The sequence below is a fragment of the Frankliniella occidentalis genome, unplaced genomic scaffold (genome assembly GCF_000697945.3).
Source record: "Frankliniella occidentalis isolate FOCC.00 unplaced genomic scaffold, Focc_3.1 Scaffold105, whole genome shotgun sequence".
Classification (NCBI taxonomy): Eukaryota; Metazoa; Arthropoda; class Insecta; order Thysanoptera; family Thripidae; genus Frankliniella; species Frankliniella occidentalis.
Window position 1 is genome coordinate 815,543 of NW_026267234.1, and position 14,552 is coordinate 830,094.

A 14,552-nucleotide genomic window follows, 5' to 3' on the forward strand; every position below is an offset into this window, starting at 1 on the left:
CCGGTTCCTCTCTTCCACGACTTCTTTGGATCCGGTTTGCGTCGGGTGAAATGTGAAATACCCTATTCCACTGTGGCTCCGCGCCGAACGCCGGTGCGCAGGAGGATGATTATCGGCTCACGACTCTACTCACGATATGCAATGAGTTTCCTATATGTTTAAAATAGCTCAATTAAGACGCGACCCGTATACTCACTTGCCAGGCCGACAGTGACGAGGATGAACACGGCCTCGCAGGACAGTTTGAGGACCAGGGGGAGGATGATGTTGCCGCAGAGCGACCCCATGCGGCCCGAGATGAGCTGCATGCTCACGGCCACGCTGCGGAGCGAGGTGGGGAACAGGTCCACGCCCGTGGCCGACAGCGCCGTCAGCCCGATGGCGGTGAAGGGCGTGAAGGCGGACAGCAGGACGGTGAAGATGTCCGAGTCGGGCGCCCAGAGCAGGCCGAGGGCCGCGACCAGCGCCAGCGGGAAGCTCCACACTGCGGGGAGGAGAGGAGGAGGTGAGTCGGAGCAGCGCCGCAGCCAGCGCGGGGCGCGGACACGATGGGCGGCCCACCCGCCGGGCGCGGGGCGAGGCACGAGGTACTCAGTACTCACGCAGCAGCGGCCTGTTGCCCCACAGCTTGGAGGCCCAGCCGCTGACGAGGAACGAGCTGGTGCCGACCACGCCGATCACCACGGACCGCAGGTAGACGTCCGCGCTGACGGGGATGTCGACGCAGGCGGCCGTCGCGTTGAGGCCGGCGGCGCTGGCCGCGGCCGCCTCCAGGTCGGACTGGCTGCCCTGGTGGTCGATCGAGGCCGAGATCATCTGGCACGCCGTGCTGGCCGCCGGCTTGTCCTCCCAGACGCCCGTCTCGTACTGCTCCATGTAGGCGAACAGCTGCGGCGTCCACAGGCGGAGCGAGTTGATGCTAAAACGGAAAAATTAGCCGTTTAGTTCACATCGTTTCTGACGTTCCCACGAACGCGCGAGGGCACATTGCCACCCGTGTTTGTTTCCAAAATATTGGAACGCCTTCCCTACTCACCATATCATGAGGCTGACTTGGATGCAGACCACGGTGGCTATCCTAGAGAGGTATGGTTTGTGGAAGAGCGGTGAGAACTGCCGCCAGGCGCGCCGCAGGCCACCCTCCTCCGAGCCGTCTAACTGCACGTGCTTGCTGGGGACGCAGATGTCCAGGGACTTGATCTAAACCGAACGGAACCGGTCAGTGCCGCTCACGCAGGATTACCGGGACGACGTCAGGAGAGGCTCCTCACCGGGTACGTGTCGGGGTCCTGGCCCGTGTTGGTGGCGTAGATGCCACGGAAGATCCGCAGCGCCTCCTCCTGCTTGCCCTGGCTCATGAGGAACTTGGGGGATTCGGGCAGGCGCAGGCACCACAGCCCGGCCCAGAGCGAGGGCAGGGCGCACACGAGCAGGAACAGGCGCCACGAGGTCAGGTCCATGGCGCCCTCGATCATCGGCACCCGCAGGTCGAGCGGCAGCAGCGCGAACGCGAGCACCGGCTGCACGATCTGCGCCACCGCGAAGCACATGCCCGTCATCATGATGGCCATGCTGCGGTGCTTGTCGTCGTGCGTCTCGGCCAGGTACGCGTACAGCACGGAGTTGGGCCCCGCGATACTGCGTGGGCACAGCAATCGGTGCAATGAGGTATTTTATCAGAGTGAAGAAAAGAAGACCGCAGGAAGAACAATGCCACAAGCCTTTAATTGTATCCCGAAAATCGTCAGTAAAGACAATTGAAAAGCAGTCAATTTCCTAAAATCCGTTGAAGGCTTGTGAGGATCCGGTATGTTCTTCCTGATCGTCTTTATACTACTATGAAGTGAAGAACCTTTTAAATTATGACATGATTCAATGAATATGTGCTAAACAAACGGCCACGCACGAGAACTTACACGACGCCGGCGAGGATCTTGAGTACGAGCATCTGCCAGTAAGAGTTGGCGAAGGCACACGCCAAGCTCACGATGAAGTCCACGAGGAAGCACATCGCCAAGATCATCTTACGACCGAACATGTCCGCCATCCCACCCCACAGCAGACCAGAAACGATATTGCCTGCAAGACGATGGAAACAATCGATCTACTAACATACTATCAATCAGTATGACATGATCCTACCACCAATTTATCATTATGAAGTCACATATTCACTCATACAACACAACCATTAATTAAAGTGTCCATTTCTGCTCACCTAGGTAGGTGGCTCCGTTGAGGGTCCCCTTTTGGTAGTCCTCCAGCTCCAGGTCGCAGCCCGCCACGGGCAGCACGAAGGCAGTGGAGCCGGAGCTGAACAGCTGGGAGCAGCAGAAGGGGATGAGGGCAGCCATGAGCAGGTAGTGGAACTTGCCGAACCCTGAGACGGGAGGAAGCCGTTGCAGTGGGTCGACTCACAGACTCCATACGGTTACGGTACATCAACAACACTTTTCAGCAACAAGACACTCACCGCACGCGATGATGGCCGTCTCATAATTGGCGGGCGCATCTCGGTCCTTTTTCTCTGGAATCACGAATGGAAAACTATGAGACGATCGTTAGCCATCCCTCGGCTCTCCTGCCGGCACGGCAGTGGGAAACTTACCGATACTCAGAGTCCCGAACCAACAACTCCTCCCCTCCTCCTCCCACGACTCGGAGAGGAGGGCCAGGCGCTCCATGTCCAGCTCGCGCCTCAGCAAGTGCTCGCGCCTTAGCAGCTGCTCGCGCCTCAGCAGGTGCTCCTCACACGTCACCATTGCGAATCCAATGCGCCATTCGGGAGGGTGGACCGCAGACGGCACTACATGGCCGGCGCGCGGGGACCGCTCGTCTCAAACTGGCTCTCGGTGCGTGACCGGGGCAGGGAGCGTACCCTACCATCCCCTCCGCCCCGCACCACCCCTCCTGCCCCCTCATATCGCACGGTCCGATCTCTTCCCGATGACTCCACGATGTGCGGAGCCAGAGTATGTCAAGCCTTGCTCGCCGTTATCGTCCATGCAGGGGTTCAGCGACGTCATACCGCGGGGCTGAGGCACATGGCCGAGCCAGGCCGAGCCCTGGTCTCACCAGACCGGGCATCGCCCGCACCGTGTCGTACGGGGTGGGGTACCGGTGGTGCTGGCGGCGGCGGGGGCGGTAGCCAGCCGTGCAGCGGTAAGCGGTGGCGAGCTCAGCGGCGAGAGAGGCTGTGGCAGTCCCTCGGCAAAGCGGCACTTCAACTTAAAAACATCAAAAAGGGTAATTGGGATGGCTTGTTCAACTGAACGGAGCCACCCATTACTTGGGTGACACCGTCTACCCCTCAGGCCGTGTCCGGGCCATCCCCTGTGGTAGGCTAGTGCTAGTGCCATCCCGTCCGTGGGTTCGTAGCACCCGAGCTAAACGGCAGCACCCCCGGCTGAGCCCCCCCCCCCCCTCCCCAAACCCAAACAGCCCCTCTCCGGCTCAGCATCCTCCCAGTCGCACGCCGTGCACACTCCCTGCACGTGTGCCCGAGCGCGTTCGGGTGGCAGAAAGCTGCAGGCAGAGCGGACGAACTTATTTGTCGAGATAAGGAAGGTTTAAAGAGAGAGGGCGGTCGGGAGATGAGTGACGGAACGGGATGGAAGCTACCGACTATAAACGCCATCTCACGAACAAACAGGTGGCGATTCCGAAAACTCACATTCGGGAGGTCTGACAGACAGAGCACGGGGTTGTACTAGGGGGAATTTCTAAAGCGGCGTAGATTTTCCTGGTGAGAATTTCGAGCTTTGCGCATGGATTACCGGCAAGGTCAACATGTAATATACGAATTGCCCCATCCATGGCGTTATGGGTGCGGATGTGCAGGTTGCGGACGCGAGGTTGTAGGGTTGGGGTTGCACCTCGGGCTGGACTGAACACGCGCAATGGAGGCGGAGGAAGGCTGCCACAAGTACAATTCTAAGATAAGCATTTGCAACGGCGTTGGGTTTGCAGACTGCGGGTCGCCTAGGTTTAAAGTGAACCCTATGCGACATGATCCTGTGCACGCACGCCACTCGTGGCGTGCACTTCAGCCTGCATCTGTACTACACCCGTTTTCTTTCACAACCTCTGCTTATACATGGACACCTTCCTTTATTTTGCTTATATACTGTACCACATATGCTGGCGTGCGGACGGGCTTGCCTACCGTCCTCACCGTGACGCCTTATGGCTCCGTGTGGGTATGCAACCCGGACGCACGCCTGCATGCGGTACAGTATAAGGAAAATAAAGGAAGGGGTCTGGGGACCACACTGTAGTCGTCCCAGCCAAAGGTCTGCTCGGCTGTTCCCCGAACCCAGACGTACCTTCTGTTCCTTTCCCGTTCCTGAAGTCCACGTCCAATACGACGCCGTTGCCGCCCTTGCCCATTGTGGTTGGTAGTGCTGACCAGGCGCCGGCCTGGTAAGGGGAGGGGTGTTGGTCCGGTGGGGCCTGACGGTGACGGTGGCCTGACGGTGGCCTGACGGTGGCCCGGTGGTCGCCTGGTGGCGGCCCGGTGGTGGCCCGGTGGAGGCCTGGTGGAGGCCCGGTGGAGGCCCAGTGGAGGTAGGGTGGTGACCCGGTGGTGGCCCGGTGGTGGCCCAGTGGTGGCCCGGTGGTGGCCTGAGGGTGCCCCGGTGGCGCTGCGGGGAGGGCCCGGTGCGGGCTGTCCTAGTGCTGCCTAATTAAGACTCCCCCGAGCCGTGGAGGCGCCGCTTTTACGTGTCGACCCCGGCCAGTTTGTTTGCACAGCGTGATACGGTGGGGCTCACCGTGAGGTGAGGTGAGGCACGCCGAGCACGCTGAGCAGGCGAAGCAGGCGCCCGGCAACCCGGCCCGGGGCAACAAGCAAACGGAAGGCTTCCAGTCCGCGTCGCGTCCTGTTGTCGGCTCGACAGCCAGCCGCCGGGTCGGGCTAAGGCCGGGCTGGGTCCGACTACAGCCTGAGCGTGGAGGAGTCCCGGCCAGCCGGGTCAGTCCACCTCACCTTTGGTTTATTTTGAGTGTCATCTTTCCAAATGTAACAAGCAAGAAGCAATGGAAGCTCTAATTTTCATGTTTTTATGTGGTTTTCTGTAAGACGTGTTTTTTCGCGCCAATGGAAATTTGAATAGGAAATTGATAGTGGTCCAAGTCTTATGCCGCAACCGATGTGTCAAAGTAGAATACTTGATACCTAATGGACCTAAGTCTCGGGGTTGCGTCTGTCGGCATCAGTCTCTACCAAACCCTGATAATTGAACCCACATCGTAATCGCTCGACGCGCCGTGAACGATGACGTCGCAGGTAAGGGCCTGCTCGACGTGACTCATGTACAGATTAGGCGTGCGGTTGTGAAACGCTGTAGGGCCCCGCGCTCCTCTAATCACCCGACACAATACACGGACGTGCGGCGGTAGCAGGCGTGCGCCGCGTGCAGGACGCCGCCAGGGTCAGCCTGGGCGCCGCCGGCAAGGACGAGCGCAAGTAGAGGGGGGCTACGTCTAAAAGCTGCGTCCCAGGGGGAGCGCCGCGGAGGTAGGCAACATCCCCGCCCAGCGTGCATCACTGCAGGCGGATTGCCTACCACCCAGGCGCTATGTCCGGCTCCGGCCTCCGGCGCTCCATGGTCCCGCGGGTTATCTTTGAGGATCTGCCTCAATTTCAATGTCATGCGACGTCGGATACCCCCCGCAGTATCAGCACACAAACACACACGCACACGTACACGCACACAAGCGCGCGCGCACACACACACACGAGTGTAGAGTGAAGCAAAGAATCGTCCCCGCGCTACACAAATACACGGCAGTTTTTATTTGGAATTATGTTACAAAATAAATAAACACAACCTCGCCCGACGCCTTCGCACTGTACGGCGAAGCGCTCGGGCCACGAGAAGAGAGCTCTGCTATCACGAATACGGGCGCCACCGTCACACCGACTTTCGGCGAGACTTGTCGTCGCTGCCGCTCGTCACCGTCCCCTCCTGAAACGCGTTGTTGTTGTTGTTGTTATTACCGATGATATGGACGGTCCGATAAGGACGTGGCCGCCACCGCTCATACCTCATGTCGCAGGGGCGTCGACGCGTCCGGTTCCGGATCCTGGTCCTCCTCGTCGGCGTCCTGGGCGGCGCTCTCCGCAGCGGCCGCCGGGGTGGGGTCGGCAGCGGGTGCCACCTCGGGGTCGACCCACGCCAGGGGCAGCGGGTTGAGCTCGCCGTTCTCCATGACTTGGAACAGCGCGGAGTAGCGCGGGGCTTTCTCGGCCACCTCGTCGTAGCTGGGCGGGGGGTCGTCCTGCTGCGACAGCTGCGGGTCATGGCAGGAAGAGGATGAGGCTCTACTCGGCCGGGCTGCACGTCTCGCCGGGGCCCTGGCCGCCGCGCGGGCCGCCCTGGCACCGAGCCCGCTCGTGCCCCGTCTCGTCGCTTCCAGGTTTGGCCGGGGGCAATACCCCGACCTTGCGCATCGCGCGGAGTATTCCCGACAGAAGGGGCAGGCGGAACACAACGCACCGCCGCCCCGGCGCAGCCAACTCGACACTCACCAAACCCGCGTACAAACAACCGACGACCGGCGGCGAGTCGCGTTCAACGGGTGTGTCATAAATCAGGTATTGATCGTGGTCCGGCCGCGCGCTCGACGAGAAGAGGCGGAAGCGCTTTGAACGACTCGGCTCGGCTGCTGTCACCGGCACGACAACGCCACGGCGCGACTTTTGATTCGATCCGCGGAATGCCCCCGAGTGACCCTCACGGGTCACGGGCGGCACGTCGCGATCCTTCCTTTTATTGGAGCGGGCCGCGACGGCGCTCGCGGCGCCCGGCCCGGCCCGGGCGTGACCAATGGCGGCACAGTCATCCTCCGAGGCGTCCGTCGCCGGCGCCGTCGTGTGCCGCGCTGATACATTGCGTAAAAGTGCAATAAAAAGGCACGTAACGGTCACGCTTTGAATCGGATGCGACGGCGGGGGCGGGACGCTGCTCTGTGACGCTGCACATCGGCATTGTTATCGTCGGCGCCGTGGTGGTCACGGCGCGGCGCGTGGCGCGTGAGCAGGGTGCGGTACAATCAGCGTCCAGCTCGTCCAGAAGCACGTATCGGAGGGCTTCTTAATGGCGCGTCTATCGGGAGTGTAGCGAGTAGTGGTCGTTACGGTCGGCGCAAGTTTCGAGTGGGTATCGAAAAGTACCTTTAGATAAAACATCGACATGATAAAAACATCACATTGTTTGTTGATTTTCGAGACGGGACCGGAGTGCGGTGCTCTGCGGAGCGTGACCATGATTTGGTTCACGGTTTGACGTTGTTTGGAGTTGATCTACGTGCTGCCTGGGAGCTCCGAGTAGGTGAGGCTACGTTTAGATCCGGGAAGCAGCATCGATTGACGTCGGACTATGGGAAAAGACGACGCAACGGCTTGCAGCAGATACGTTTGGGTCAGAAATCCGCAGTCATGCCAAAAGTTGCAGTTATGTATCAGTACAGGGAGAGTACAATATCGTTCAGTCAGTGTCACTAGGGGGGGGGGCGGGGACGTCAGCGCAGCAACAGGTAGAGATGGCATCGCGCCTGCCGCCCACCCCACCGCCTTGTTCTGTTCTGGTTCACTCATCGCGCAGCGTTAGCGCAGCGCCAAGCGTGATGCACCTTGGCCTTGCAGATTTGATGTGCTCATGCCGCTGCGTGAAGAGCAAGGCGGTGCCAGGCAGGCGACGCTGGCACGCTAATGGCTCCGACCCGGTCACCTAGAGGAACTCGAAAGGGTCACCATGGCGTCCAATTGGTCTAGGATTCCGGTCAAAACCAAGTCGAAAACGAATATTTACGAGACAAAAATAAATTTGATGTTACTCGTATTTCATTACTTGGGTACACACCGCTAGGGTATCCTCCAGAAAGTACGTCCTTTCTCAGATTCATTCGGCTTGCCGGGAGCTTGGCGCCTGCAAGACTCGTGGTAGGCCACCCCGCAGTACACGCATGCACTCCAAGTGATATGTTGCCTACCCATCTGGCGCTACGACAGCTTGCATAAGCTGAAATTGGCAGGTTCGTAACGGCGAATGACAGACGTACTTTGTGGATGATCCCTGCGCCACCCATCCACAACGCCACCTTCCCTCCCACGCCTTCTGCACCTCTTCTAGATTGATAGCGAAGGGAGTGACGCACCTCGCGGGCCGGGGGCAGTGCACCGCGGCTCTGCGCCGCACGGCGCACCCGGCCCGAAGCACGCCCAGCCTCGCGCCCAGCACAGCAGGCGGGTCCAAGGGGTGCGTCTGAGGCGTGGGAGGGAGAGACACGTCCAAGTACCCGAGTCACTCGAGCCGTTCGGACGTGCGCGGGCGGGCGGCGGCTTGGACGGTCCGTCGCAGATGACTGAGGCCCTCTTACCTTGCTGAGACGCTTCTGCCGCTGGTACACGTCCATGATCTTGATCGCCATGAAGGCGGGGCCCACCACGAGCATAACCCCGCCCACGGTCACCATGACGACAGCGGTGGCGGCGCCCGTGCCTGCCACCCTGGGGATGGCGCCCGCTGCGCCGGGGGCAGAGCCAGGGGCGGCTGGCGAGGGGAAGTCCTCCCTGGGGGCGACAAGGCCGGGGGCCGGCCGCATGGGAACGTACGAGGACCACGACTTCCTCGACACGTCATGGTAGCTGTCCTCGAGGACATCGTCTTCTTCAAAGTCGTCGTCCGCCGACTCGGCCGTCGTTACCTCCGCCTCCTCCTCCAGGACCACGTCATCCGGCGCCGACCCCAACAGCGTCCACGACGGCGGGCTCGTCGAGGGGGTGCTGACGGGCGTGACGGGCGCGGCCACGGAGGCCCGCAGCAGCGCGGCGTCGCGGCGCTTGAGGTTGGTGACGCCGCGGTGCATGAGCAGCGCGCCCACCAGACACCACGCCGCCATCTGCACGCCCACGATGGCCAGCCCCACCCAGTGGCGCGCGCGTCGCCGCCGGGGCAGGCGCCGCGCCGCCTCGTCGTCGGCCACCTCGTCCTCCTCGCGGATGCACGGCATGGGCATGGCCGCGGGCAGCCGCGGGGGCTGCGGTCGCGCGCGCTGCGCCCGGTCCGGCCACTGGTACGCCAGCCAGGTGTACGTGGTGCACATGCTGCCCGCTGCGCCGGGGCCCCGGGGCCCAGCTACGTCCAGCTGCGAGCCGCACTTCTTCGCCGCGCGCCGCGTCTGTTGGGCCTTCGCATTCCTTGCAGGGCAGGGCGGCTGGGCTCCTGGGCTCCTGGCGCAAGGCGGTGGCGCTCCTGCGCGACTGTCCTGTGGGTGGGTCTCGGCCCGGGCCCCGGCCGGGGGCCTCGCGGTCAGTCAGACGCTGTTAATTGGCGACAACTCGGCACAACTCGGTGCGGCGGGGCCGGCGGGGCCGCGGCGGCGCGCGCGGGCTGGACACGACGAGGTGGCGGCCGCTCCCCGGCAGGACCCGCCTGCTCTACATCGCCGTCCTCCCTCGGGAGTGTTGTTTGTTGGGCCGACTGCCAGGCTGACCGCGCGCAGCGGGCAGGCGCGGGCGGGGCGGTCCGGGGCCGCGCTCCTCTCGCTGCAGTCTCACTGGCAGGCCAACGGGCAGGCCACTGGCTGGCCACTGCGGCTGGGGCTGGGCCGGGCCACTGGCTGGTCGCGGCCGCGGCGCTGGCGCTGGCTCGTGGCGCGTCGGGGCCCGCGCTCCACCCCCTGGGAGGGGAGCCCCCCCCCCCCCCTCTGCTCTTAGAATGGCCAGGTGACGCCCCCTCCCACTCCCTTTCATCTTCTGAAAAGGAATAGCCACACGACACGATATGCCGCGACCCACCCCACCCACCTACCTTCCTCCGCCTGTCCATCCGCGATCGACTGCCAATCTTATCGCACATGTCCGATATCAACGATTTTGGGGGATTAGGCTGTGAATATGAGGAAGTAATGTTGTCCTCTCTTAATAAATGAGAAAAATAATATTCTGGAACTTTAATAACTGTTTCAGAACAGAAGAGACAAATCTTATTAGAATAAAAACAATTGAACAGATATGTTAATAGTAGTTTAAAAAATTATAACTGCATATTAAATTAAAACATGTATATAAATTACAGTTCTTTATTTCCTGCAAGGGGTCTTTACTTTACGTTTAACGTTAATGTTTACGTTTTTGGACCCACCCGCATGAAAAGAGTTAACACAGTAAATTTTGTAGTCAGTAAATAAAATCAAACCTTTCAAAGATTTAAAATAGCTTTAAGTGCATTATGGGCAGATTTGTACATTACATACTGATCTATTCCTTTTTCTTTCATGAAGATCCCAAATACAAAAGCAAATGAAGCTTGAGCATCATGTGCTGGAGTAATAGAGAACACGTGGTAAACTGCTACTAAAAACATTAAGGCATCAAGAATTGGTCCACTGTAAATTGATTGTCCGTCTACATAAACATAAACTTCATCAGAACCTCCAAGTGAGAACAGTCGTGGAGGATCACCTCTTTGAGGAAAAACAAACAATGGCAGAATATTATCCTGTAAAGGAAAAAAAATATCAGAATGTTTCCTTAGTTTTATATTTCTTTAAAGCCTCACTTATACTTTGTTTTAATGAAAAATTACCTGGAAAACTTCAAGGACATGACTACTCCTCGTCACAGGTGGTCTCCCCATGCCTTGTTCCCGTCCAAAAAATACTGGGGTTGAGATGGTTTGCAAGATTTCCATAGTAACTAGATCTAAAATGAAGACACATGTGATTATAAGAGTAAAAAGAATTAAATATCACACTGATAACACAATAAATGAAGGTACAGTACCAACAGTCTTTGAGTCATATGTATACTGATCATTAGAACCGCATAAAAAGTATTCTACCATTTGAGGCACAACATCGACCCAATTGTTCTTGAAATCTTCCAGTGAACACTTAAGCTGCTCTTGCTGAATGAACTCCCACAGTACCTGGGCAAATTGACATAATACAGTTTATCACAAATAGTTACATTTTACTGGTACAACAACTGCTGAATTTTAAGAAAAACCCTCTTACAATTTCTGGAATTTCAAGGCATGGGAATTCTTCAATGTGTGTTGCGTAGCTATGACCCTTAGCCAAAATAAGTCTATCTTTCCGAATTGATGACAGAAAGGTTTGCAGCATTGGTAAGGAAGGACCAACCTTTCTCATCTCCTTTTGAATGTGGGCCTTGCAGTTTTCAAACTGCTTGGATGATACAAACACAGCAGGAGCAGGAGCAGGCTTTGCAGCAATAGTAGCTGATGGCTTGGCAGGATTGGAAGAGGTGGTCTTCACAGAGCTGACACTGCTCACAACATTGACAGTGCTGAAATTGTTGGAAATCCTGATGGATTCGGTTCTAGGTACAGGCTTAGTTGGTTTAGGCCCTGGAGCGTTTGGCCTCTTATTTGTACCTTGATGATTCGATTGTTTTTCAATGCTATGTTTTTGGAGAAGATCTTTCAACACCTGGACCATGGCAGCCTACCAAACAAAAAAGACCATTGGTGTCACCCATGAAGAACTGGCAATACACACCTGTTATAGATGTAGGTTCACTTCCACTTACAACATCTTTTTTGTCAGATGGTATAGCTGATACGAGTTCAGGATACTTTTTCATAGTTAGCTTGGCAACTTCAGTGTAGTCTTTTTCAGTCGCTAATTTAAAATTGCACATAGACCAAGAAATCCATCTTAGGACAAAAATGTGATTGCCTCGATCTATGCGTTCACCTTTGCTACTAATTGCAGGCAAATTTGGTAAATTTGTTGGCACACAAAATTCATACAACTCCTCCTATATACCAAGCAAATTAAAAACGTCACAGTTATAGATTAGATTTCATAGAGCTCTGAATATTTAAATAATACTCATTTTTAGCGTCACTTGTATACATACCCGAGGTAAATGAGAAGTTAAGCTTGTAAATGTGGCACTTGACGGCTTTTGAGGTGTGTTCTCTTTGTTCAAATTCCCAGAAAGTCTCTGCATAGGCAGGCCTACCTTATTCATATCCCTAGTGGACAATAAATTGGGAAGAGAACAGCTGTCTTGCTGCCCAGTTTGATTTTGTAGTATGTTACCAGGTTCATCTTCATCATCAGGAATAGTAATAGTTCCATCGTCATCAACTTCATAGACCATCTAGATATTTTAAAAAGAAAGAGGTCAAAGATGCACTCTACTACTAGGAGTACAACTACACATGATCAAAACAACAGAACTACTGAGTACCACCCCATCATGACAAAACACTTTAATTACTGGTTTCAGCCCTGAAAACTTGTTTGGCTGTGATTGCATTCGATATATTCCTTTCTATGAATATTCCAGTACCTACCGAGCTTGAGCCATCATCAATGATATGTATTTCAGGTCGCTGGGGTGGAAATGACTTTTCTCGAACAGCTTTCTCAATTAAGGAAAGATCGTCAGTTGGTTCTAAAGCACAATTTAGATTGAAAAAACTTTATAAATTAGTAAACAATGATGTAAGTACATTTAATAATGTTTCTTATAAAATTATCTGGATGAGTTTGTTACTATACCATCAATCTTTCTATGTTTAGTTGGGAAACAGCCACAATATTGGCACTGAGAACCCTTCTGTGGATCATGATAGTAAGAATCACAGTCTGTACAGCCATCTTCTTCACAGGCACCTCTTTTAATTCCCTTTCGATCAATGGAACTGTTTTTATTTGGTGCGGGTGGAATATGCTGCCAGAAAAAAAAATTATTGAAGAACACTACATCAAAATAAATGGTTAACATGGAAAGGATTGAGGAAATAAACTTGTATAGAATGTCTCAGCTTACCGTTCTGTGTTGCAGTTTGACACAATCTCCAACAACAATTAAACGCATAGTAATAAATGTGTAGAGTTCGATGGAATGAGAGGTAGACTGAAATGACAAATAAAATAGAAATGGGTAAAGCAAGTGCGCAGAAAAGGTGAAGATGTCTAATTAGACCTCAACGTCGACAAGTACGTGTAAAATTGATGTAAAGAACGAACGATCATTAAAGCAAAAGATCAGAAAATAGTTTAAAAGGTATAAAATTGGGTATTTGCATGTATTTGTTAGTAAACAATGTACCTTGAAAGTGTTCCAACAGGCAGAGGAGGTTACACCAAAATGAATGTATTTTTACTTTCTCCCAAGGAATTCTCTGAAATGATTGTCGTTTAGTAACTACGTCACTTTCAAGCCTTCTCCAATAAAATCAGAGATGAATCTCGTGGGATTTTAATGACAGCTCCTTTGTTCCGAATAAGACGTGTTACCATCTACACACCAAACGAATCAAAACAAACCCCCAGCCCAAGGAATACGCGCGCCAATGAAGGACCGAGAATATTCTCATACCGGAAATCGTATGTGGATTGCGCCTACAAATTCAAATCATGCGCTAAAGAGGCAGTTAATGCTGCACGCTTCGGTCTCGGTCCTAGGGTATGAAGGCATAAGCCATGTTGATGATCTGGAAGTAAGACAATGTCTGCCGAGTAGATATTTTTATTGTCGAATTTAAAATGGACAAAAACTCGCTCAGGGGGCGTTGTTTCCCATGGTGCTCGCGATCCAGTCGATGTAGGCGGAGACCCTGGTGTAGACCGAGGGCTTTCCTCCCCTGCCGCAAGGCACGAATCCCCAGGACACGATGCCGACCACGGTCACAGCCTCGTCATCCTCGCTGCTCTTCAGGATGAGAGGGCCGCCGCTGTCCCCCTGCAAAGTTCAACAGACGATACGTCAGACTCGTGTCCAGTGTCCGGAGACAGCCAGTATGGTCAGAGTGCCCGGCCCAACAAGGCAAGGTAAAAGCGTATAGCTCCACGTTAGCGAGGCTCACACTGCAGGCGGAAGTGCTGCCACTCGGGCCCGCGCCGGTGCACACGTTGGTGTCGGCCAGGGTGCTGTGGCTCCAGGTGGGGAGGTTGGCGATGATGGTGGTGTTGCAGGACTGCAGGTCGATCACGGGCACCGTCATCTTGTGCAGGTCCTTGGTGCCGGGGAACATGCCGTTGTTGACGTAGCCCCAGCCTGACAGCTTGACTTCACCTGCGGAACAAACAGGAGGAGCGATGGTTGTGTGCTCGCGGCAGGAACGGGCGCCTGCTGGCTAGGCAACCCATCGAACCGGGGTGCACGGGGGGCTGCCTATCGCGGCGAGGGCGGGCGCCCTCCACTCACCCGAGGGAACGCTATCCGGCGAGGGCAGCTTGGCGGCCTTGACGAGGGGCCCAAGCACAAGAGGCTCAGTCGTCCTCAGGAGAGCAATGTCGTAGGGCTTGACCTCCCCGTCGTACTTCTCGTGCACGATGAACAGGTCGGTGGGCACCACCTGCCCAGCTTTCTTGTCCTTGGTGCGGATGCTGTTCACGCCGGCCACGACGAACACCTGGCCGCCCAGCTTGCAGTGTCCCGCCGTCAGGATCCAGCGCTCGGAGAGGATAGTGCCTCCGCAGAAGTGCTCGGTCCAGCTCCAGAAGAAGAGCGTCTGCTTCCTGGAGGGCGAGAGTGTGGATCCGTGAGATGGCACGAGCCCCCC

At 55.8% G+C, this 14,552-nt stretch overlaps 4 protein-coding genes across 4 annotated transcripts in view; all 4 read right to left on the reverse strand.

Annotated features, from left to right (window-relative positions):
• Positions 1-196: 196 nt before the first annotated feature.
• LOC113215200 (synaptic vesicle glycoprotein 2C-like) lies at positions 197-2,889 on the reverse strand (the record flags this gene model as incomplete). The annotated part of the gene is given in 8 exon segments (XM_052269850.1): positions 197-484; positions 603-919; positions 1,037-1,200; positions 1,272-1,638; positions 1,917-2,079; positions 2,219-2,380; positions 2,474-2,527; positions 2,609-2,889. Coding segments are annotated over 8 exon segments (1,669 nt in total), but the record flags the coding sequence as incomplete, so codon positions are not given.
• Positions 2,890-4,325: 1,436 nt separating this feature from the next.
• Positions 4,326-9,678, reverse strand: LOC113215196 (uncharacterized). Its single transcript, XM_026434809.2, has 3 exons — positions 8,383-9,678; positions 6,049-6,294; positions 4,326-5,969 (listed from the first exon to the last, which is right to left on the reverse strand). The coding sequence occupies exons 1-3, from the start codon at positions 9,106-9,108 to the stop codon at positions 5,916-5,918; spliced, it is 1,026 nt and encodes a 341-aa protein (XP_026290594.1). The 5' UTR covers positions 9,109-9,678; the 3' UTR covers positions 4,326-5,915.
• Positions 9,679-9,942: 264 nt separating this feature from the next.
• LOC113215195 (uncharacterized) lies at positions 9,943-13,350 on the reverse strand. The gene is made up of 10 exons (XM_026434807.2): positions 13,097-13,350; positions 12,815-12,901; positions 12,544-12,715; positions 12,336-12,436; positions 11,894-12,139; positions 11,561-11,791; positions 11,023-11,475; positions 10,790-10,934; positions 10,593-10,708; positions 9,943-10,505 (listed from the first exon to the last, which is right to left on the reverse strand). Exons 2-10 carry the CDS (start codon positions 12,860-12,862, stop codon positions 10,206-10,208), a joined length of 1,812 nt encoding a protein of 603 aa, XP_026290592.1. The 5' UTR covers positions 12,863-12,901; positions 13,097-13,350; the 3' UTR covers positions 9,943-10,205.
• A 150-nt stretch (positions 13,351-13,500) lies between these two features.
• LOC113215197 (mite allergen Eur m 3-like) overlaps positions 13,501-14,552 on the reverse strand; it is a 1,611-nt gene continuing 559 nt past the window's right edge. Inside the window, exons 3-5 of the mRNA XM_026434810.2 lie at positions 14,195-14,508; positions 13,854-14,062; positions 13,501-13,729 (exon numbers count right to left, since the gene is read on the reverse strand). Coding sequence (XP_026290595.1) covers positions 13,550-13,729; positions 13,854-14,062; positions 14,195-14,508 — 703 coding nt within the window. The 3' untranslated portion in view covers positions 13,501-13,549. The remainder of the gene's footprint in view (positions 13,730-13,853; positions 14,063-14,194; positions 14,509-14,552) is intronic.

What these genes read in the sequence shown, in the direction of transcription:
- LOC113215195 (XM_026434807.2), bottom strand. Translation starts at nt 12,862, where the DNA reads ATGCGTTTAATTGTTGTTGGAGATTGTGTCAAACTGCAACACAGAACG. An exon ending in TAAACATAGAAAGATTGATG is followed by an intron (nt 12,437 to 12,543) that starts GTATAGTAACAA and finishes ATTGTGCTTTAG; the next exon opens with AACCAACTGACGATCTTTCC. An exon ending in ATATGACTCAAAGACTGTTG is followed by an intron (nt 10,709 to 10,789) that starts GTACTGTACCTT and finishes TCTTCATTTTAG; the next exon opens with ATCTAGTTACTATGGAAATC.
- LOC113215196 (XM_026434809.2), bottom strand. Translation starts at nt 9,108, where the DNA reads ATGTGCACCACGTACACCTGGCTGGCGTACCAGTGGCCGGACCGGGCG. An exon ending in GGCAGAAGCGTCTCAGCAAG is followed by an intron (nt 6,295 to 8,382) that starts GTAAGAGGGCCT and finishes CATGACCCGCAG; the next exon opens with CTGTCGCAGCAGGACGACCC. An exon ending in CGACGCCCCTGCGACATGAG is followed by an intron (nt 5,970 to 6,048) that starts GTATGAGCGGTG and finishes AACGCGTTTCAG; the next exon opens with GAGGGGACGGTGACGAGCGG.